The 25141-nt window shown below is 41.9% G+C and overlaps 1 protein-coding gene across 1 annotated transcript in view; it reads right to left on the reverse strand.

Moving 5' to 3' along the window:
* LOC148775983 (anthrax toxin receptor-like) overlaps positions 1 to 25141 on the reverse strand; it is a 40345-nt gene that overhangs the window by 9012 nt on the left and 6192 nt on the right. The window contains exons 4-10 of the mRNA XM_088842483.1: positions 19533 to 19614; positions 19408 to 19441; positions 18444 to 18523; positions 18297 to 18365; positions 17887 to 17964; positions 17739 to 17799; positions 11892 to 11987 (exon numbers count right to left, since the gene is read on the reverse strand). Coding sequence (XP_088698609.1) covers positions 11892 to 11987; positions 17739 to 17799; positions 17887 to 17964; positions 18297 to 18365; positions 18444 to 18523; positions 19408 to 19441; positions 19533 to 19614 — 500 coding nt within the window. The remainder of the gene's footprint in view (positions 1 to 11891; positions 11988 to 17738; positions 17800 to 17886; positions 17965 to 18296; positions 18366 to 18443; positions 18524 to 19407; positions 19442 to 19532; positions 19615 to 25141) is intronic.

Raw genomic sequence — 25141 nt, forward strand, 5'->3', positions numbered from 1 at the left:
AGCGACTGAACAACAAATCAACAGTGAGAGTACTGGCAAAATACAAATGGCAGGGGTTGATAATTCCATAAGCCTCTTATCCTTATTCATCAGAAGGCAGACAGAATGAAAACCACAATCACAGAAAACTAACCAAATTGATCACATGGACCACAGCCTTGTCTAACTCAATGAAACTATTACCCATGTTGTGTAGGGCCACCCAAGACAGACAGGACATGGTGGAGAGTTTTGACAAAACATGGTCCAGAGGGAATGGCAAACAACTTCAGTGTTCTTGCCTTGAGAACCCCATGAACAGTATGAAAAGGCAAAATGATTGGACACTGAAAGATGAACTCCCCAGGTCAGTCAGTGCCCAATATGCTACTGGACAAGAGTGAAGAAATAACTCCAGGAAAAAAATGAAGGGATGGAGCCAAAGCAAAAACAGTGCCCAGCTATGGATGTGACTGGTGATGGAAGTAAAGTCCAATGTTGTAGAGAACAATGTTGCATAGAAACCTGGAATGTTAGGTCTATGAATAAAGGTAAATTGGAAATGGTCAAACAGGAGATGGCAAGAGTGAACATTGACATTGTAGGAATCAGTAAACTAAAATGGACTGGAATGGGTGAATTTAATTCAGATGACCAGTATATCTACTACTGTGGTCAAGAATCCCTTAGAAGAAATGGAGTAGCCCTTACAGTCAACAAGAGTCCAAAATGCAGTACTTGGGTGCAATCTCAAAACTGACAGAATGATCTCTTTTCGTTTCCAAGGCAAACCATTCAATATCACAGTAATTCAAGTCTATGTCCCAAACACTAATGCTGAAGAAGCTGAAATTGAACAGTTCTATGAAGACCTACAAGAACTTCTAGAATTAACACCAAAAAAAGATGTTCTTTTCATAGGGGACTGGAATGCAAAAGTAGGAAGTCAAGAGATACCTGGAGTAACAGGCAAGTTTGGCCTTAAAGTACCAAATGAATTGTACAAAGGCAAAGGCTAACACAGGGCAAAGGCTAACAGAGTTTTGCCAAGAGTTTTGCCACTGATCATAGAAAACATCCTCTTCCAACAACACAAGAGACTACTCTACACATGGACATCTTCAGATGGTCAATACTGAAATCAGATTGATTATATTCTTTGCAGTCAAAGATGGAGAAGCTCTATTCAGTCAGCAAAAACAAGACCAGGAGCTGAGTGTGGCTCAGATCATGAACTCCTTATTGCCAAATTCAGACTTACATTGAAGCAAGTAGGGAAAACCACTAGGCCATTCAGATATGACCTAAATCAAATCCCTTACGATTATACTGTGGAAGTGACAAATAGATTCAAAGGATTAGATCTGATAGACAGAGTGCCTGAAGAACTATGTACAGAGGTTTGTGACATTGTATGGGAGGCAGCAGTCAAGACCATCCCCAAGAAAAAGAAATGCAAAAAGGGAAAATGGTTGTCTGAGGAGGCCTTACAAATAGCTGAGAAAAGAAGAGAAGTAAAAGGCAAAGGAGAAAGGAAAAGCTATACCCATATGAATGCAGTTTCAAAGAATAGTAAGGAGAGATAAGAAAGCCTTCCTCAGTGATCAGTGCAAAGAAATAGAGGAAAACAATACAATGGGAAAAACTAGAGATCTCTTCAAGAAAATTAGAGATGCCAAAGGAACAATTCATGCAAAGATGGGCAAAATAAAGGACAGAAATGCTATGGACCTAACAGAAGCAGAAGATATTAAGAAAAGATGGCAAGAATACACAGAAGAACTGTACAAAAAAGATTTTAATAACCCAGATAACCATGATAGTGTGATCACTCACCTACAGCCAGACATCCTGAAGTCCGAAGTCAGGTGGGCCTTAGGAAGGATCACTTTGAATAAATCTAATGGAGGTGATGGAATTCCAGCTGAGTTATTTCAACTCCTGAAAGACGATGCTGTGAAAGTGCTGTATTCACTATGCCAGGAAATTTGGAAAACTCAGCAGTGGCCACAGGACTGGAAAAGGTCAATTTTCATTCCAGTTCCAAAAAGGCAATGATGAAGAATGCTCAAACTACTGCACAATTGCACTCATCTCACATGGCACCCTACTCCAGTGTTCTTGCCTGGAGAATCCCAGGGACGCGGGAGCCTGGTGGGCTGCCGTTTATGGGGTTGCACAGAGTCGGACACGACTGAAGCGACTTAGCAGCAGCAGCAGCAGCACATGCTAGTAAAGTAATGCTCAGAATTCTCCAATCAAGGCTTCAATAGTATGTGAACTGAGAACTTGCAGATGTTCAAGCTGGATTTAGAAAAGGCAGGGGAACCAGAGATCAAATTGCCAACATTCATTGGATCATAGAGAAAGCAAGAGAATTCCAGAAAAACATCTACTTCTGCTTTATTGACTACAGTGTGGATCACAAAAAACTGTGGAAAATTCTTAAAGAGTTGGGAATACCAGACCACTTTTCCTGCCTCCTGAGAAATCTGTATATAGGTCAAGAAGCAACAATGAGAACTGGACATGGAACAACTGACTGGTTCAAAATTGGGAAAGGAGTACTTCAAGGCTGTATATTGTCACCTTGCTTATTTAACTTATATGCAGAGTACATCATGTGAAATACCAGGTTGGATGAAGCACAAGCTGGAATCAAGATTGCCAGGAGAAATGTCAATAACCTCATATAAATTAGATGACACCACCCTTATAGCAGAAAGTGAAGAGGAACTAAAGATCCTCTTGATGAAATTGGAAAAGGAGAGTGAAAAAGCTGGCTTAAAACTCAACATGGCATCCAGTCCCATCACTTCATGGCAAATAGATGGGGAAACAGTGGAAACATTGACAGGCTTTATTTTCTTGGGCTCCAAAATCACTGCCGATATTGACTGAAGCCATGAAATTAAAAGACACTTGCTGCTTGGAAGAGAAGCTATGACCTGCCTAAACAACATATCAGAAAGCAGAGACATTACCTTGTCAACAAAGGTCTGAATAGTCAAAGCTATGGTCTTTCCAGTAGTCATGTATGGATGTGAGGGCTGGACCATAAAGAAAGCTGAGCACTGAAAAGTGTATGCTTTTTTTTCTGTTAATTGTTTTATTGATTAATATACATTAATTATATTAATGTATAATTAAATGAAATAAATTGAAAAGTAATTGAACAGATAATCTAAAGAATAGAAAACACATACAGTTTAAAAATAATTGTAAAATTTTTCATCTAAAGCACATATAATTTGCCCCTTCAAATTTTCCCTGCTTCACTGCAGATACTAGAATCCGAGTATGCTCAAGTTCTGTATGCAAAATGGTATATTTTCATATGACCGATGCATATCCTCCCTGACACTAAAAACTTTATGCTTTTAAACTGTGATGTTGGAGAAGACTCTTGAGAGTCCCTTGGACTGCAAAGAGATCAAACCAGTCAATCCTAAAGGAAATTAAACCTGAATATTCATTGGAAGGACTGATGCTAAAGCTGAAGCTCCAATACTTTGGCCACCTCATGCGAAGAGCTGACTCTTTGGAAAAGACTCTGATGCTGGGAAAAATTGAAGGCAGGAGGAGAAGGGGACGACAGAGGATGAGATGGTTGGATGGCATCACCGACTCAATGGGCATGGATTTGAGCAAGCTCTGGGAGTTGGTGATGGACAGGGAAGCCTGGAGTGCTGCAGTCCATGGGGTTACAAAGAGTTGAACTCGACTGAACTGAACTGAACTGAGCCTGAACTGAACTGTATTGATAATAAAGGAAAGTAGATGAAGGCTGCTTCAAGGACTCTACAGAATGTGTGCTACTTTTTCATGTTATTGAAAATTCCCATTAAAGTGAAGTCTCTCCAAGTTTGGGCTCCTATTGAAACCAGAAGAGGGGAAAGGCAGGGAAAGGTCTGGGGAAGAGGGTGTGGCTGTGGGTGCCTGAACTGAGGCCTGAGACATAGTTAGCTGAGCTTGTTGATTGAAAGAGGTGAATTGGGGGGTGATGTCATGGGCCCTGGGAAGGGGTGTGGGCTTTATTCTAAGCATGGTGAGCCTGTTGAAGGACTGTTTGGGTCCATGTGAGTTTGGACACAGAGGAAGCAGGATCTGCAAATGGACTGGATATGGGATGAGAACAAAGAGGAGTCAAGAGCGATGTGCAGGCTTGTGAGCAAAGCGTCTGCTTGGGTGTTGGTACCTTTTATGGACACTGGGAAGCCTGAAGGGGAACAGGGCCTCTGTGTTTGTGCTTGCTTTGTAGTTTTGTGGGAGCTGTGAGGTGGCCCTCAGAAGCCTCGGACAGTCCATAGCTAATAGCTATGGAGACTTCTCTCTCCTGAACACTAACTCTCCTCACACCTCGACTGTGGTTACAGGTCAGGCCTTTCCCACAGATTGTTCACTTTCAGATGACCAGCTTTTGGCCATGACTCAGTTCTCATATACCTATGAAATTCTGAACTCTTTCCGCCTTCAACAGTGCTGATATTGAGACTAATCACCAAGTATATTTACAGAGAAGGATTAGTGTTTGAGCGGGTGGAAGATTGGGATTAGTTGAAAAAAATCATAAGGAAATGTGCTGTAATCTCCTTAATGTTCACACAGCAGGGAGAGTGAGGTGACAGCAGGCACCTCACATATTGAAGACCAAGAAAATCATCGTTGGCTGCAAAGTTTTCTTTTCTTTTCCTTTTAATTGAAGTATTGTGGGTTTTTTTTTTTAAAACAATATTATACTCCTTTCAGGAGTATAGCATAGTGATTTAAACATTTTTTTAAGTGCTTTTCTTTAAGTGATTATACTGCACTTAAAGTCATTGCAAAATGTGGCTACATTCCTTGTGCTATACAGTATATCTTGTAGTTTGTTTATTTTATACATAAGTTTGTACCTCTTAATCCCCTACCAGAGGACTTGCCCTCTTCCCTTTTCTCTTCTATCTGGTATCCAGTAGTTTGTTTTCTATATCTCTGTTTCTGTGTTGTTTTATTTAATCATTTTTTTTAATGTTTTAGACTCCATGTGTAAGTTAGAACATAGTATTTTCTTTCTCTGTCTGACTTATTTCACTTAGCATAATACCCTCTAGGTCCATTCATGTTGCTGCAAATTGTAGAATTTCATTATTTTTTGTGGCTGACTAATATTCCCGTGTGTGTGTGTGTGTGTATGTGTGTGTGTGATATAAGGGTGTATACTACTTCATCTTTATCAGTTCATCTGTGATGGACGATTGCTTCCATATCCATAAATAATGCTGCTGTGAACATTGGGGTATATATATCTTTTCTTTTCTTTTTTTTTCTCCACATCCTCTCTAGCACTTATTGTTTAAATGCAATTTTATTTATTTTTTGGTATATGTTGTGAGGAAATGTTCTAATCTCATTCTTTTATGTGCTGGTGTCCAATTTTCTCAGTATCATATATTGAAGAGACTGTGTTTTCTCCATTATATATTTTGTTACCTCCTTTGTCATAGATTAATAGACCATAAGTACATGTGTTTATTTCTTGGATCCCTGTGCTATGACTTATGTGTCAATTTTTGTTTTGATTACTGTAGTTTTGTGCTATTGTCTGAACACAGGAAGCATGATACCTCTAGTTTTGTTCGTTTTCAAGATTGCTTTGACTATTTGTGGGGTTTTTTGTATGTGTGTGGTTCTGTACTCATTCTAGGATTGTTTATTCTGTTGTTGTTCAGTCACTCAGTCATGTCTGACTCTTTGCAACCCCATGGACTGCAATATGCCAGACTTCTCTGTCTTCCCCATCTCCCGAAGTTTTCTCAAGTTCATGACAATTGCATTGGTGATGTCATCTAGCCATCTCATCCTCTGACGCCCTCTTCTCCTTCTGCCCTTAATCCTATTCAACATCAGGGACTTTTCCAATGAGTCTGTTGTTTGCATCAGATGACCAAAATAGTGGAGTTTCAGCTTTAGCATTAGTCCTTCCAACAATTATTCAAGATTGCTTTCTTTTAAGAATGACTGGTTTGATCTCCTTGCTGTCCAAGGGACTTCCAGGAGTCTTCTCCAGCACCACAGTTCGAAGGCATCAATTCTTCAGCTCTCCGCCTTCTTTATGGTCCAGCTCTCACAACCATACACGACCACTGGGGAAGACCATAGCCTTGACTATATGTACCTTTGTCAGCAGAGTAATGTCTCTGATTTTCAACACAACTGTCTAGGTTTGTCATCGCTTTCCAGCCAAGAAGCAAACATCTTCTGATTTCAAGGCTACAGTCACCATCTGCAGTGATTTTAGAGCCCAAGAAGAGGAAATCTGTCACTACTTTCACTTTTTTCCCCTACATTTGCCATGAAGTAGTGGGGCCGGATGCCATGATCTTAGTTTTATTTTGTTTTTTTATATATATTTATTTTTTTTATTGGAGGCTAATTATTTTACAATATCATATTGGTTGGTTTTGCCATACATTGACATGAATCCGCCCCGGGTGTACATGAGTTCCCCCTCCTGAACCCCCCCCCAACCTCCCTCCTCCCCTTATCCTCCCTCTGGGTCATCCCTGCACACCAGTCCCAAGCATCCTGTAACATGCATCGACCCTGAACTGGCGATTTGTTTCACATATGATAATATACATGTTTCAGTCCTATTCTCCCCAATCATCCCATCCTCACCCTCTCCCACAGAGTCCCAAAGACTGTTCTGTACATCTGTGTCTCTTTTGCTGTCTCGTATACAGGGATATCATTTGCATCTTTCTAAATTCCATACATATGCGTTAGTATACTGTATTCGTGTTTTTCTTCTGGTTTTAAGTTAGCTTTAAGTTGGCTCTTTCACTCTCCTCCTTCACCGTCATCAAGAGGCTGTTTAGTTCCTCTTCACTTCTGCCATTAGAGTGGTATCATCCTCATGTCTAAGGTTGTTGATGTTTCTCAAACCTTTCTTGATTCCAGCTTGTAACTCATCCACCTGGCATTTCTCATGATATGCTTAGCATATAGATTAAACAAACTGGGTTTGTTAATTTATTCTTATTCTATTTCTGTGAAAAGTGTCACACAGTTTTTCCTAGGAATTCCGTTAAATTAGTGGATTATTTTGGGTAATATGGACATCTTAACAATATTAATTCTTCCAATCCATGAATGTGGCCTTTCTTTTCATTTGTGTTTTCTTCATTTTCCTTCATCAATTTCTTATAGCTTTTAAGTGGATGACTTTCACCTCCTTGGTTAAGTTTATTTTTAGGTATTTTATTTATTTATTTTTTAACTGGAGGCTAATTACTTTACAGTATTATATTGGTTGGTTTTTTATTCCTTTTGATGTAATTGTAGATGGGATTGGTTTCTTAAATTCTCTTTCTGATAGTTTATTATTCAGTTCAGTTCAGTTGCTCAGTCGTGTCCGACTCTTTGAGACCCCACTCCAGGCCTCCCTGTCCATCACCAACTCCCGGAGTTCACTCAAACTCATGTCCATCGAGTCGGTGATGTCATCCAGCCATCTCATTCTCTGTCGTCCGCTTCTCCTCCCACCCCCAAACCTTCCCAGCATCAGAGTCTTTTCCAATGAGTCAACTCGTTGTATGAGGTGGCCAAAGTATTGGAGTTTCAGCTTTAGCATCAGTCCTTCCAATGAACACCCAGGATTGATCTCCTTTAGAATGGACTGGTTGGATCTCCTTGCAGTCCAAGGGACTCTCAAGAGTCTTCTCCAACACCACAGTTCAAAAGCATCAATTCTTCTGCACTCAGCTTTCTTCACAGTCCAACTCTCACATCCATACATGACCATGGGAAAAACCATAGCCTTGACTAGACGGACCTTTGTTGGCAAAGTAATGTCTCTGCTTTTTAATATACTATCTAGGTTGGTCATAACTTTCCTTCCAAGGAGTAAGCGTCTTTTAATTTCATGGCTGCAATCAGCATCCGCAGTGATTTTGGAGCCCCCAAAAATAAAGTCTGACACTGTTTCCACTGTTTCCCCATCTATTTCCCATGAAGTGATGGGACCAGATGCCATGATCTTTGTTTTCTGAATATTGAGCTTTAAGCCAACATTTTCACTCTCCTCTTTCACTTTCATCAAGAGGCTTTGTAGTTCCTCTTCACTTTCTGCCATAAGAGTGGTGTCATCTGCATATCTGAAGTTATTGATATTTCTCCCAGCAATCTTGATTCCAGCTTGTGCTTCTTCCAGCCCAGCGTTCCTCATGATGTACTCTGCATATAAATTGAATAAGCAGGGTGACAATATACAGCCTTGATGTACTCCTTTTCCTATTTGGAACTAGTCTGTTGTTAGTGTATAGAAATGTAACAGATTTCTGTATATTAATCTTATTTCTTAAACTTTATTGAATTAATTTACTATCTTTAATGGTCTTATTGGTGGAGTTTTTATTATTATTACTTTCTGTGTATAGTATTATACATCTGCAAATAGTGAGATTTTTACTTTTTCCTTCTTATTTGAACATCTTTTATTTTTCTTTTTTGCTTACTACCTCTAGGCCTTCCAATATATGTTCAATAGAGTGATGAGAATGGACACCTTGTCTTGTTCCTGATTTTAAAAGAAAAGCTTTCAGCTTTTCACTGTTGATTATTATGTCAGCTGTGGGTTTGTCATGAATGGATTTCATTAAGTTGAGCTGTGCTCCTTCTGTACACTTTTGATAAGGGTTTTTTTAAAAAAAAATCATGAATGTATATTAGTTTTGTCAAATGCTTTGTCAATTGAGATGGTCTATAACTTATCTTTGTTAGTATGGTGAATTATATTCATTGATTTGTGGATATTGAATCATTCTTCCCATCTCTGGAATAAATCCCACTTGATTATGATGTTTGATCCCTTTTTATATATTTTTGAAATCAGTTCACTAATATTTTGTTGAGCTGTTTTCCATCTGTATTCATCAGAGATATTAGCCTTCAATTTCTTTTTCTTTAGTGAAAAAGTTGTCACTTTTTTTTGTTTGGTAGCTGGGTAATGGTGGCTTTGAACAATGATTTTGGGAGTGTTTCCTCCTCTTCAATATTTTGATATAACTTGAGAAGGATAAGTATTAGTTCTTTTGTGTAAGTTCGGTAGAAATCCCCTCTAAAGCCATTTCTCTCTGGACTTTTGTTTACTGGGAGTTTTTGATTACATATTCAATTTCAATACTAGTGGTCAGTTTGTACAGATTATATATTTCTTCCTGATTCAGTCTTGGAAAATTATAAGTTTCTAGGAATTTATGCATTTATTTTTCATTCAGTTTTTAGGCATATAACTGATTGTAGTATTCCCTTATGACTTTTTGTATCTCTGTGATACCAGTTATGATTTCTTCTCTTTCACTTCTTTTTTTATTTCAAGTCTATTTTTTTCTTAATGAGCATGGCCAAAGGATTATCAATAGTGTTTATCTTTTTAAAAAAGGTGCTAAAGAACATTATTCTAAATGGTGAAAAACTGAAAGCATTACCCCTAAGATCAGGAACAAGACAAAGGTGTCCACTTTCGTTACTATTATTCAACATAGTTCTGGAAGTCCTAGCTACAGCAATCAGAGAAGAAAAAGAAATAAAAGGAATCCAGATTGGAAAAGAAGAAGTAAAGCTCTCACTGTTTGCAGATGATATGATACTGTACATAGAAAACCCTAAAGATAGTATCAGAAAATTACTAGGGATGATCCATGAATTTAGAGAAGTTGCAGGATACAAAATAAATACACAGAAATCACTTGCATATCTATATACTAACAATGAAAAATAAGAAAGAGAAATTAAGGAATCAATCCCATTCACCATTGCAACAAAAAGAATCAAATATCTCGGAATAAACATACCTAAGGAGACAAAAGAACCATACACAGAAAATTATAAGACACTGATGAAAGAAATCAAAGGTGACATAAACAGATGGAGAGATATTTCAGGTTTCTGGGTAGAAAGAATTAATATTGTGAAAATGACTATACTACCAAATGCAATCTACAGATTAAATGCAATTCCTATCAAATTACCAACAGCATTTTTCACAGAACTAGAACAAAAAATTTCACAATTAACATGGAAACACAAAAGACCCCAAATAGCCAAAGCAGTCTTGAGAAAGAAGAATGGAGCTGGAGGAATCAACCTTCCTGACTTCAGATTATACTACAAAGCTACAGTCATCAAGACAGTATGGTACTGGCACAAAAGCAGAAATATAGACCAATGGAACAAGTTAGAAAGCCCAGAAATAAACCCATGCACCTATGGGTACCTTATTTTTGACAAAGGAGGCAAGAATATACAAAGGGGCAAATACAGCCTCTTCAATAAATGGTGCTGGGAAAACTGGACAGCTACATGTAAAAGAATGAAATTAAAACACTTACTAACACCATACACAAAGATAAACTTAAAATGGATTAAAGACCTAAATGTAAGACCAGAAACCATAAAACTCTTAGAGGAAAACATAGGCAGAACCCTTGAAGACATAAATCAAAACAAGATCCTCTATGACCCACTTCCTAGGGTCATGGAAATAAAACCAAAAGTAAACAAGTGGGACCTGATTAAATTTAAAAGTTTTTGCACAGCAAAGGAAACTATAAGCAAGGTGAAAAAACAACCTTCAGAATGAGAGAAAATAATAGCAAATGAAACAACTGACAAAGGATTAACTTCCAAAATATATAAGCAGCTAATACAACTCAATACCAGAAAAACAAACAACCCGATCAAGAAGTGGGAAAAAGACCTAAATAGACATTTCTCCAAAGAAGACATACAGATGGCTAACACACACATGAAAAGATGCTCAACATCACGCATTATTAGAGAAATGCAAATCAAAACCACAATGAGATATCACCTCAAACTGGTCAGAATGGCCGTCATCAAAAAGTCTACAAACAATAAATTCTGAAGAGGGTGTGGAGAAAAGGGAACGCTCCTGCATTGTTGATGGGAATGTAAATTGATACAGTCACTATGGAAGATGGTTTGGAGATTCCATAAAAAACTAGGAATAAAACCACCATATGTCCTAGTAATCCCACTGCTAGGCGTATATCCTGAGGAAACCAGGGTTGAAAAAGACACATGTATCCCATTGTTCATTGCAGTACTATTTACAATAGCTAGAACATGGAAGCAATGTAGATGTCCATCGACAGATGAATGGATAAAGAAGTTGTGGTAAATGTACACAATGGAATATTACTCAGCCATAAAAAGGAAGGCATTTGAGTCAGTTCTATGAGGTGGATGAACCTAGAACCTATTATACGGAGTGAAGTGAGTCAGAAAGAGAAAGAGAAATATCATATTCTAACACACATATACGGAATCTAGAAAAATGGTTCAGAAGAATTTATTTACAGGGCAGCAACATAGAGAATAGACTTATGGACATGGGGAGAGGGGAGGAGAGGGTGAGATGTATGGAAAGAGTAACATGGAAACTTACATTACCATATGTAAAACAGATAGCCAACGGAAGTTTGCTGTATGGCTCAGGAAACTCAAACAGGGGCTCTGTATCAACCTAGAGGGTTGGGATGGGGAGGGAGATGGGAGGGAGATTCAAAAGGGAAGGGGTATATGTATATCTATGGCTGATTCATGCTGAGATCTGACAGAAAACAACAAAATTCTGTAAAGCAATTATCCTTCAATTTAAAAAAAAAAAAGAAAAAAAACTGAAGGAAAAAAAAGGTGCTAAGGGATCGATTATTTTCAGGACTTCTATATGAAGGGAGAGTTAACAAGGCTTCCAGCCAAGTCCCCCCTCCACTTTCAGTTTTGCCACTATCATTAAAGTGTCTACAGTGAGAGGGCAGTAAGAACTTTGAAGGCTTTGTTGGGTGAAGGGAATGCAGTGTGTTGTGGCATATTTCTTACTTGGAGGTATCAAGGGACTTACTTACCAAAGACTTTGCCGGAGCCCAACTGATATCTGCAAACAATTTCATCCTTCCTTTTTTGATCTAGGCCAGATGCAAAAAATGTCACTTCATAGGCTACTGCAAGAGTAACATCCAAAGGTCTGTGTTAGAAGGGCCTCAGTGCTGTCTTCCCTCTGATCTCACAGTTACAGAATTCCACCCAAAACTGAACTCCCAAATGACTTCTATGAGGAAGAAGCTCTGTCTGAACCAAACTCTGGTTACCTCTTGTGCAAGATCCTCACTGAGTGTCCACTCTGAGGCTACTGGGCTGGGCTTTGAGCACTTGGGGCACTGCTACAAAGCCCTCTGAACAGTTGAGCTAAAAGACCCCCAGTCTCATACCCTCCACAGGGACAAATCCAGACCCTGAAAAGCCATGCTCTTCCCTAAGTGGTACAGACAGTGCTGGCCACTGAAAATCACAGAGGAACCAAGACCACACAGGCTGAAGACGATCCTGACCCTCGTCAGAGCTGGGCACACAAACCTGGCACCTGTGGGACTTTGTGACACTTGGGAATCTGTTCCTCCTCCCTGTATTTCTCTGTGCCTGTGGGACTTTGTGACACTTGGGAATCTGTTCCTCCTCCCTGTATTTCTCTGTGCCTGTGGGGCTTTGTGACACTTGGGAATCTGTTCCTCCTCCCTGTATTTCTCTGTGCCTGTGGCAGGGTGGTGACTCTGGAGCAAAACCAGGTCCTGGGTGAAGCAAGCAATGAGGCAAGGACCCTGCACAGGAGAATCCCCCGTGGAGGGTGAAAGCCCGTCAGAGCTGTGGTTCTGACGTCTGCAGTGACTATTCTTCCCCTGCTTCTTCCTGCCCCTCATGTGCCTCACACAATGCCCTGCCCCCACCGCAGAGATTCACCAAGCACTTCCTTCAGCCAGGGTGGTAGACACTGATATGTTCTGGGCCACAGCCCCTCGCCAGACTACTGGGTTCCCAGTGGTGCATCCTGGCAACTGAAACAAATTCCAGGGGATCCAGAGAGGGCAAGTCATAGGCCTGCCCCTGGGGAGCTGGCCAGGATAAATGCAGGTCATCTTACTGCAAGTCCATGGTCTTTAGCCTCCACCCATGCATCCTGGCAAAGGTTGGCTAGTTGAAACTGCATATACTTGATTTGTCCAAAATCAATTAACTTGAGAAACATTCTTCAGAAATGTCAGCACAGCCTTGGACCTGGCAGTCCTGATTCTTCCGGCTTTAGGTGTTCCTGCGGCTCCCATCATATCAAGGTGGGGTTTGCAAATTCTCTTTTGAAGTAAATAGATTCTTGGCCAGTTGGCTGACACTAGCCTGCTAGCATGTTATGACAGACTTCTTTAAGCAGAAACCCCCATAAGGGACCTAGCTGTCCCAACCTCATGGTGAAGATTGAGCCCAGCCTCTTCCTCCATGTGGAAGATGAGGGAGGGCAGCAGCAGAGGTCAGGGCCAACTGATAGTCCAGAGCACAGGCCATACTGGCTTTTGCCCTCTAACTGGGTGCCTTCCTTCCTCCTTTGATCTCCTGCTGCCTTTAACCCAGCTCAGGTGTTGCTTCACCTTTGCAGTGGAATCCCTCTATCCCAGGCACTGCTGCTTTCAAAGGAGGGATTATGAACTCTGGCAAGTCTCCAAAGTGGAAGACAGGGAGATGGTTTTAATATTGCGGCAAAAGAGACTTAAAGGAATTTTGCTTTATCCAGAAAGCTGATCCTTTTGTTTCCTAAACCCCTACCTCAGCACCCCAATTCCTCCAACAGTATCAACCACAGGAAGAAAATGAAGTGACAAGAAGGTCTAAAATCAGCTTCCAGGGCTACATTTGCTGCATTTCCACATACAGTCCACTGCCCACCAGCTCTCACGTGGCAGAAGGACTGACAGGCTCTTGAAGGGAGACTAATCCTTTCTGGAATGGAGAGCTTTCTCTCTGAAAGAAAATGTATATATCAGGCCACCCGGAGGCTCCAATGAGAAGATCTGGGAAGGCAGGCCTCTCCCTGAGAAGGCTGATGGAGATGAGCAGATGCCTAGGAAGAGGGCATCTGACTTGCTTGAGACTGACTAGGGTGCACAGATGGACGTGACCTGCCCTGGGTAGGGCAGGTCTTGGAGTGCCACATGCTACTTGGCACAGCCACTTTGAGAGAAACTCGACACTGACCAGCTGTGACCTGGCTTTCCCTTATGGCGGCAGGTCAACTTTTGGTCCATTCCCAAGCTCACAGAGAGGTAATTATCAAGATGGTCCTATAGTACAGCTTCTAGTATCTACCAATTAGGAACAATCAGAATATTGACCAAGGGAGAGTAATGAAATAAACTGGTCCATCCATAAAATGAAATACTGTGTAGAAGGTTGGAAAACACTATGTACTACAAGATGCCATAAATGTAAAAATATCCCTTTAAAGTATAGTTAGGTAGGAATTTACATATAAAAGGGCTTCCCTAGTGGCTCAGTTGGTAAAGAATCGACCTTGTAATGCAGGAGACCTGTGTTAGATCCCTGGGTTGGGAAGATACCCTGGAGAAGGGGATGGCTACCCACTCCAGTATTCTTACCTGGAGAATTCCTTGGCCAGAGGAGCCTGATGGGGTACAATCCATGGGGTTGTAATGAATTGGACACAACTGAGCCACTAACACTTTCACATAAAAGATGAACTCTTTGCGGTTAATTCTGGAGACAATGGGATGGGATAAGGAGGGACCTTATCCTGGAGGAGGGGCAGCCTCTACCCAGGCTGGTTGCAGGAGTGTCCCTGTGGGCACAGTGTGTCCACCCTTCATGCCTCAGGCCCTTCTGCCCCACAGAGCCTGCCCCACTCACCCCCCACAGAGGGTCTCCAGCCATGATGCAGAGTTGGACGCTGGACCTCAGAGGGAAGCCTTGCTCTGCACTGGCTCCTACTATGGCCTTCACTGCTGGTATTCTTGAGGACACCCAGTCTGGTCTGGTCACATACAGTAAAAAGAGTAACCAGGTGCTGCCTCCAGGACCCCTTCCTGGGGTCAAGGTCTGAGGAAACCCAGTAACACACAGGAGGGATGAATCCTCAAACCATGGTTCCTAGTGCCCCAGAACAGAGCCCACGCTTATCCCTTGAGAATCACTGGGGAGAGTTCCAAAGCAGCAAATTAGACTGTAGAGAAAGAAATCAGGGAGCAGCTGCCTCTGGGGGGGTGGGGGCAGGGATTGCCTGGGAAGGGAGCTGAGGGGACACTCTAGGTGCAGATGTAATGCTCTGAATCTTCGTGGGCTTTGGTGCTGTGTGCATTTGTCAGAACTCATCAAATGATACACTCAGTTCTCCTGCATTTCAAAAAGAGAAATATTAATAAAATTGTTTCCCAATTAAAGATATGTGGTGTAGTAGTCTGATGATTGTAATTTGTTTTGAAATGCATCAAAAAATAAGATGGACTGATAAAGAGAGACATAGAAAGAGAGCTAGACAGATTAATATGAAAGGGAATCCAGTTAGATACTAATTGCAAATCCAGGTGGCGGAGATTGGATTGCCCACTAAACAATTGTTTCTACTTTTCTGGGGGTTTGAAATGATCCATAATAAAATCTGAAGCAAAAGAGTTTACTGAATGATAAAAATAAAGTTGTGGACATCGCCAAGCAGAAGTCATGCTTCATCCCGGCTGAGAAGCGACTTACGAGAGGAGAGATCAAGGGCTGTGGGAAAACAGGGGAGCCAGCTGCCAAGGAAAGCCTTTGGATTAAGGTGCTCTGAGAGTGAATTCTCAAAACCTGGGTGGTCTGGATCCTGTAAAGTTAAACGAGGTTTTCCAGAAAGCCCAGGCACCCACCCACCAGCCGCTGCAGCAGGTGAACTTAGAGCAGAGGCTAGTCCTTGGAGAGTCTGGTTATCCAGCTTGGGGGCCTCAGCCTCCATGGTTAGGTGGGTTAGGGAAGCGGCCTTCTCAGCCCCTAATGCCCTGTGCAGAGGATGAGCTGGAGCACAGGCCTGGAGGCAGGGAGGCCAGCAGAAGCCTCTACTTAGTCCTGGAAGGAGCCTGAGAGGCTGAAGAAGTGACATGTCTCATGATCACCCCCTCTGGGCTTCCTCACACCCAGCCCACTGACTTATTCAGAGTGACAGATTCTACTTTATTTGGGGTCCGGGTTCCTGCCTCGAGCTTTCTGTCTCAGTGACAGTCATGCTGTGTGGCAGTTTTTGTAAACATGGCAGCAGTTGTAAAGGTTAGGGCAGCGCTGCTGGGCCTCACCGGCAGAGGGTATGCAGCAGGTACCTGTCATCCAAGCTAGGCCTCCACAGGGCATGAATGACAACAGGCAACCTCCCCTGAGGTCTGACAGGCCCAAGTGTGTCCTGGGGACATAATCAGAGATTGGAAGCTGTCAGGTTGCTTGCAAACTGGGATGTGCAAGAAAAGACCCTGCACATGTGTGGGGTCTCCTTCCATGTCCACACCTTGCACAGGTCACAGGGTCAGAGACAGGAGAAGTCAGAGAGCTTCCACCCACAGTGGGCTCAGCTGGAGATGCTTTCACCCTGGGTGTTCTTTAACCATTTCCCTCCCCAACCTGAGCTCGGCAGAGAGGTAGGGGAAGACCCAGGGGTCAGTGATGGAAGTCTTAGTACCAGCTCCTGTTGGTGAGTGCCACCAGCTTCTAGATCCTGTGCAGTCATTGTGAACTCCGTTGCTTCTCTGTCCCACTGCAGATCTGATAGTGGGTGGTGGGTGTTGTTACTTCAACTTCTTGGAGATGAAATTGGGGCTGGTAGCTACTCAATAATTTGTCCCGGTTTTGTACCCATGAGCAGCAGAGCTCAGATATGAGCACCACTCTGTCTGACCACAGCCTTCTGCACTGTGGTCTTGCAGTTCAGAGCACCACAGCCAGGACCAGCTTCCTGGGTCTATATCCAGCTGCATCCAGTTGGGTGCTGTTACCAGTGGGAACTTGTACTTATTCACCCACCTCAGCTCTACAAACCTCAGTGATGTGGATGCACAAACTGGCACACACAGCTCATTCAGAGAAAGGGCTTCTAATAGAAACACAACTGCACAGGATCATTCCCACACTGATGGAGCGACCCTCTCGGGGGAGACATGGCTTCCTTGGATGCCTTTGTTAGGCTCTGTTACTAGCATGACATTGACCATGAACTATGTCCAATTCTTTTCTTTATCCACTGAAATAATCATGTCTTTCTTCTCCATTTTTTCTGATGAGGAAAGTCACATTGAATCAGGCTTGCATTTCTGGTGTGAACCCTAATTAATCTTGATTTATTATGTTTTTATGGGTAATTTGAATTCATGTGCTAAGTATTGTTGAGAGTTTTAAGCATCAATATACATATTTAATTTTTTAAAGAAACTTTTTGGTTTTATATTTTAAAAACTAAATTTATTTATGGTCACCTTTTTGCAATATATGTATGTAAGTCTGTACCATTATGTGGTATACTTTAAAATTATACAGAACTATATGTCAATAACCTCTCAATCCGTGAGATAAAAGCAATTACACATATCCACACAAAGCACCTGGCATACACATGGCATACAGTCACACACGCATATATCAATGCACACTACCATGCTGGAAAGATTTCCGTACAATTGTGTCATATATACACACACATCAAACACTCACACAATACTCGCATGCACACCACACACACATACCATACAAAATCCACTCAGACCACGTAGACACCACACACACAATCAAGCCACATACAGAAACACACTAATACACATATGCCACAATCGGAACACCCACACCACTTGAATGCATCACACACACACACACACTTCTGTTTAGATCTATGACTTGGGTCTTACCTCCTAAACAGACAAAGTGTGTGTCCCCAGCCATGGCTTCCATACACGAATTTTGCACGAGCTGGAGCAGAAGGGTGGCAGGGTCAGGAAGATTGATAGCAGGGACATGGGCAGCCCACCTCTCCTCTCACGTTTAGCCCACACTCACCGACGTAACAAATGTTTCTGCAGAATTGAATTCCTCTGTCCCATACATTTGGTCCTTTCTTTCTACAATATCATTCAACTACAAGAGAGAGGAGATGGTTGTCACACAGCCAGGAGTTGAGAACACAGCAGTCTCATCTCAGGAGATAGACTCTTGCTTCCTGCAATGTTGACCTCCAAGAGCTACACCCTGGTGTCTGTTAGCAGCCCACCCTCAGAGAGTGGAAACTCCACCTGCACCTCTGGTGTGTAGGTATACACAACACTTGCTATTCATCTGCCGTGACTACCTGTTGTCCAAACATTTGGGCTGGGGTCGAAGGCCATTGTCTGGGTGACCTTGGGAAAGCTGCCTTTGAAAGCTTTGCCCCTGGGCTCAAACGAGGCACTTGGTTATCTGTTCTGAATTACCTGATCTCTCTTATAGTCCTTTACACCCACGCAGTAAACCTTGGCCCCCATATCCCGAGCCTGTTGAGCCTAAGAGAAAAAAGTTTTGAGTGGAAATACCCAAACACATGGAGTACAAACTGGTAACGGTGGACAGGGCTCACTCACTTCCTTCTTTGTTTCCTGTAATGTCCTTGGTAGCAGTGGCCCTGCAGTTAGGGTGATAATCAGGCTGGAAGTATTCCTGTCTAGAGAGGAAGCAAGGGATGGCCCGGTTAGCAAGGCACCTGAAGTGACCTGCCTCAGGCTGTCAGGCCTGCAGCTCTGCTTCTGGGGAGGGGCCACTCTGACCCCAGAATTGCCACCCAGAGTGCCTGGAGGGACAGAGGACTTAGCCTAGGGCTTACTTGAAAGATGAGGAGCCTGAGACTAGTTCAGAGTGCTTCCTAGCGGACCCTCACTAGGGGCAGGTGGCACAGCTTTTGTCCTGAATGGCAACTGCAGCTACTTCCCTGGCAAGGACAAGCCTCTCAGCTGAGCTCAGGGAGGAGTAGCCAGACTGACTGCCAGAGGCTTGAGCAGCAGCCCCTGTCCAGCTCGCTGCCTTTCCCCAGCAGTCTATGCATCTTTCCTGACGGGGGCTGCAGCCCTACAGTCTACATGCTGATGGTTCTGGGTCGAGCACAGCCTTTCCCACTGCTGGAAACACTGACACAGGACAAGAGTCAAGCAAAGAGGAGGGGCTGAAGGGAAAGGGGGCAGAGCCAGGACCATGGTGGACAGAGCGTGGGCAGGCGGGGGACGCCAAGGTCTCTGCTCCCGAACCTGAACTCTGTTTACTCACTCACTGTCCCCGGAATTTCTTTTCTTTTTCATGCAGCCCAACTGTAGGTCAAGCACTTGATATCTAGTAAGAACCAGGAATTTAATGCATGACCCCATGTGGTTCTCAGACACATCCCTGGGGGAGCTTTTCATCCTCACTGTGGGGAGGAGGAACCTGCAGCACAGAGAGGGCAAGGAACTCGCCCCAAGAGTCAGCGCTAGGAGCTGGCGGAGGAGGGTCTGCACCAGCCCTCGCTGAGGCCGGGCCTGGCCCACCTGAGCACAGTGATGTCAGCGGGCAACTTACTTCCTGAGGTAGCTTGTTGAATCTGTTTATTTGCCTGCAACAAATTGAATGAATGTTGGCGGGTGAATCAATAATACTCTTAAGAACGTGACAAAACAGAATAAATTTTCAGAGTTGTCTTGTACCTTTTTCAATCCTTCCTGCATGTTTGTGGCTCCTGTAGGCACTATATCCCGAAGTCTTTTAAGACCATCACGTATTTTTGTTCTAAAAACATATCGGAAAAGAGGGTAGGGGGGAATAAGGGTTGATGGCTACAAAACAGCCCCAGCTGTCCTGGCACCAGTTGTGTCTGGACCAGAGAGGTTACAAGTGATCCTGTCCTGACCCTTCTGCCCACGTCTTTGATGCTGATGGGACTAACCCTGATCCTTCTTTGTCCCCTACTCAGTGAGTGTGAAAGATGCTGCTTTGCTGGTCCCATGAATATGACTGCCTTTCAACATGCTCATCCCTCTCTCAGGCATCCAAACCTCAGAGACCCTGTTTTGACTATCCATGGTGAGAGGGAACACCTATGGATCTGGCACCCCCATCATGACTGGCCCCTGGTCCTGCCTTGCCTGACCCAGCACAGAAACTGAGAAGGCCAAACCAGGCCCTGCCCATCCCACTCTTCTTGTCACTTTTGGGAGGATTTCTGTTTTGTTGACAACATCTGCAAATATGCTGGAACTCTCATCCACCAGCCTTTTTCTTAGACTGCCCTCCCTACCACCTGGTCAGTCTCGACTCCCAGCTCCATGCATGGAGAGGACACTAGCCTGCTTAGGTCCCCATGAAGCCTTTCAGTTCAGTTCAGTTCAGTCGCTCAGTTGTGTCCGACTCTTTGCGACCCCATGAATCACAGCACGCCAGGCCTCCCTGTCCATCACCAACTCCCGGAGTTCACTCAAACTCATGTCCATCGAGTCGGTGATGCCATCCAGCCATGTCATTCTCTGTCATCCCCTTCTCCTGCCCCCAATCCCTCCCAGCATCAGAGTCTTTTCCAGTGAGTCAACTCTTTGCATGAGGTGGCCAAAGTATTGTTGTTTCAGCTTCAGCATTCTTAAAACTCCATCACCCTTTTCCCGTACCTTCATCCCCACTCCTCTTCTGACACTTTCCCTTAAGAAAGACAGCCTTGGAGGTGGTCCTAAGATGGCAGAGGAATAGGATGGGGAAACCACTTTCTCCCCCACAAATTCATCAAAAGAACATTTGAACGCTGAGTAAATTCCACAAAACAACTTCTGAATGACAGCAGAGGACATCAGGCACCCAGAAAAGCAGCCCATGTCTTAGAAAGGAAGTAATATAAAAAATAAAAAGAGAGAGAAAAGAGGCAGAGAGTCCCAAACAGGATAAACCCAAGACGAAATACCCCAAGACAGATATTAATCAAATTAACAAAGATCAAACACAAAGAACAAATATTAAAAGCAGCAAGGGAAAAACAACAAATAACACACAAGGGGATTCCCATAAGGATAACAGCTCATCTTTAAATAGAAATTCTTCAGGCCAGGACGGAATGGCAGGGCATACTTAAAGTGCTGAAAGAAAACAACCTACAGCCCAGATTATTGTACCCAGCAAGGATCTCATTCAAATATGAAGGAGAAATCAAAAGCTTTACAGACAAGCAAAAGCTGAGAGAATTCAGCATCACCAAACCAGCTCTCCAACAAATGCTAAAGGACCTTCTCTAGACAGGAAACACAGAAAGGGTGTACAAACTCGAACCCAAAACAATAAAGTAAATGGCAGCGGAGTCATACTTATCAGTAATTACCTTAAATGTAAACGAGTTGAATGCCCCAACCAAAAGACAAAGACTGACTGAATGGATTCAAAAACAAGACCCCCATATATGCTGTCTACAGGAGACCCACCTCAAAATGAGGGACACATACAGACTGAAAGTGAAGGGCTGGAAAAAATATTCCACGCAAATAGAGACCAAAAGAAAGCAGGAGTAGCAATACTCATATTAGATAAAATAGACTTTAAAACAAAGGATGTGAAAAGAGACAAAGAAGGACATTACATAATGATCAAAGGATAAATCCAAGAAGAAGATATAACAATTATAAATATATATTCACCCAACATAGGAGCACTGTAATATGCAAGACAAATGTTAACAAGTGTGAAAGGGAAAATTAGCAATAACACAATAATAGTGGGAGACTTTAATACCCCACTCCCACCTATGGATAGATCAACTAAACAGAAAATTAACAAGGAAACACAAATATTAAATGATACAATAGACCAGTTAGACCTAGTAGATATCTATAGGACATTTCACCCCAAAACAATGAATTTCACCTTTTTCTCAAAGCGCACACGGAATCTTTTCCAGGATAGATCACATCCTGGGCCATAAATCTAGCCTTGGTAAATTCAAAAAAGTTGAAATCATTCCAAGCATCTTTTCTGACCACAATGCAGTAAGATTAGATCTCAATTACGGGAGAAAAACCATTAAAAATGCCAACATATGGAGGTTGAACAACACGCTGCTGAATAACCAACAGATAATAGGAGAAATTAAAAAAAAAATCAAACTATGCACAGAAACGAATGAAAATGAAAACAAAACAACCCAAAACATGTGGGACACTGTAAAAACAGTGCTAAGGGGAAGGTTCATAGCAATACAGGCACACCTCAAGAAACAAGAAAAAAGTCAACTAAATAATCTAACTCTACACCTAAAGCAACTAGAAAAGGAAGAAATGAAGAACCCCAGGGTTGGTAGAAGGAAAGAAATCTTAAAAATTAGGGCAGAAATAAATGCAAAAGAAACAAAAGAGACCACAGCAAAAATCAACAAAGCCAAAAGCTGGTTCTTTGAGAGGGTAAATAAAATTGATAAACCACTAGCCAGACTCATCAAGAAACAAAGGGAGAAAAACCAAATCAATAAAATTAGAAATGAAAGTGGAGAGATCACAACAGACAACACAGAAATACAAAGGATCATAAGAGACTACTATCAGCAAGTATATGTCAATAAAATGGATAACTTGGAAGAAATGGACAAATTGTTAGAAAAGTACAACTTTCCAAAACTGAACCAGGAAGAAATATAAAATCTTAACAGACCCATCACAAGCACTGAAATTGAAATTGTAATCAGAAATCTTCCAGCAAACAAAAGCCCAGGTCCAGATGGCTTCACAGCTGAATTCTACCAAAAATTTAGAGAAGAGCTAACATCTATCCTACTCAAACACTTCCAGAAAATTTCAGAGGAAGGTAAACTTCCAAACTCATTCTATGAGGCCATCATCGCTCTAATCCCTAAACCTGACAAAGATGTCACAAAAAAAGAGAGCTACAGGCCAGTATCACTGATGAACATAGATGCAAAAATCCTTAACAAAATTCTAGCAATCAGAATCCAACAACACATTAAAAAGATCATACATCATGACCAAGTGGGCTTTATCCCAGGAATGCAAGGATTCTTCAATATCTGCAAATCTCAATGTAATACACCATATTAACAAATTGAAAAATAAAAACCATATGATTATTTCAATAGATGCAGAGAAAGCCTTTGACAAAATTCAACACCCATTTATGATTAAAAAAAAAAAACCCTCCAGAAGGGGGGAATAGAAGGAACATACCTCAACATAATAAAAGCGATATATGACAAACCCACAGCAAACATTATCCTCAATGGTGAAAAACTGAAAGCATTTCCCCTAAAGTCAGGAACAAGACAAGGGTGCCCACTCTCACCACTACTATTCAACATAGTTTTGGAAGTTTTGGCCACAGCAATCAGAGCAGAAAAAGACATAAAAGGAATCCAAATTGGAAAAGAAGAAGTAAAACTCTCACTGTTTGCAGATGACATGATCCTCTACACAGAAAACCCTAAAGACTCTACCAGAAAATTACTAGAGCTCATCAATGAATATAGTAAAGTTGCAGGATACAAAATCAACACACAGAAATCCCTTGTATTCCTATACACTAATAATGAGAAAATGGAAAGAGAAATTAAGGAAACAATTCCATTCACCGTTGCAATGAAAAGAATTAAATACTTAGGAATGTATCTACCTAAAAAAACAAAAGACCTATATGACTCAGAGGTTAAAGCATCTGCCTCCAATGCGGGAGACCCAGGTCCGATCCCTGGGTTGGGAAGATCCCTGGAGATGGAAATGGCAACCCACTCCAGTACTCTTGCCTGGAGAATCCCACGGCTGGAGGAGCCTGGTAGGCTACAGTTGATGGGGTCACAAAGAGTCGAACACGACTAAGCGACTTCATTATTATTATTACCATTATTGTATATATAAAACTATAAAACACTGGTGGTGAAAAAAATCAAAGAGGACACTAATAGATGGAGAAATATACCGTGTTCATGGATTGGAAGAATAAATATTGTGAAAATGAGTATACTACCTAAAATAATTTATAGATTCAATGCAATCCCTATCAAGCTACCAACGGTATTTCTCACAGAGCTAGAACAAATAATTTCACAATTTGTATGGAAATACAAAAAACCTCGAATAGCCAAAGCAATCTTGAGAAAGAAGAATGGAACTGGGGGACTCAATCTGCCGGATTTCAGGCTCTACTACAAAGCCACAGTCATCAAGACAGTATGGTACTGGCATAAAGACAGAAATATAGATCAATGGAACAAAATAGAAAGCCCAGAGATAAATCCACACACCTATGGACACCTTATGTTTGACAAAGAGGCAAGAATATTCAATGGAGAAAAGACAGTCTCTTTAACAAGTGGTGCTGGGAAAACTAGTCAACCACTTGTAAAAGAATGAAGCTATAACAATCCTTAACACCATACACCAAAATAAACTCAAAATGGATTAAAGATCTAAATGTAAGACCAGAAACTATAAAACTCCTAGAGGAGAATATAGGCAAAACTCTCTGACATAAATCACAGCAGGATCCTCCATGATCCACCTCCCAGAATATTGGAAATAAAAGTAAAAATAAACTAATGGGACCTAATTAAAATTAAAAGCTTCTGCACAACAAAGGAAACTATAAGCAAGCTGAAAAGACAGCCTTCAGGATGGGAGAAAATAATAGCAAATGAAACAACTGACAAAGAATTAATCTCCAAAATATACAAGCAACTCCTGTAGCTCAATTCCAGAAAAATAAACGACCCAATCAAAAATGGACCAAAGAACTAAACAGACATTTCTCCAAAGAAGGCATAAAGATGGCTAACAAACACATGAAAAGACGCTCAATATCACTCATAATCAGAGAAACGCGAATCAAAACCACAATGAGGTACCATTTCACTCCAGTCAGAATGGCTGCTATCCAAAAGTCTACAAGCAATAAATGCTGGAGAGGGTGTGGAGAAAGGGGAACCCTCTTACACTGTTGGTGGGAATGCAAACTAGTACAGCCACTATGGAGAACAGTGTGGAGATTCCTCAAAAAACTGGAAATAGAACTGCCATACGACCCAGCATTCCCACTGCTGGACATACACACCGAGGAAAGCAGAATTGAAAGAGACACTTATACTCCAATGTTCATCGCAGCACTGTATATAATAGCCAGGACATGGAAGCAACCTAGATGTCCATCTGCAGACGAATGGATAAGAAAGCTGTGGTACATTTACACAATGGAGTATTACTCAGTAATTAAAAAGAATACATTTGAATCAGTTCTATTGAGGTGGATGAAACTGGAGCCTATTATACAGAGTGAAATAAGCCAG

This window comes from Moschus berezovskii, chromosome 12 (assembly GCF_049115385.1).
Source record: "Moschus berezovskii isolate FMDL1 chromosome 12, NW_MosBer_1.0, whole genome shotgun sequence".
Classification (NCBI taxonomy): Eukaryota; Metazoa; Chordata; class Mammalia; order Artiodactyla; family Moschidae; genus Moschus; species Moschus berezovskii.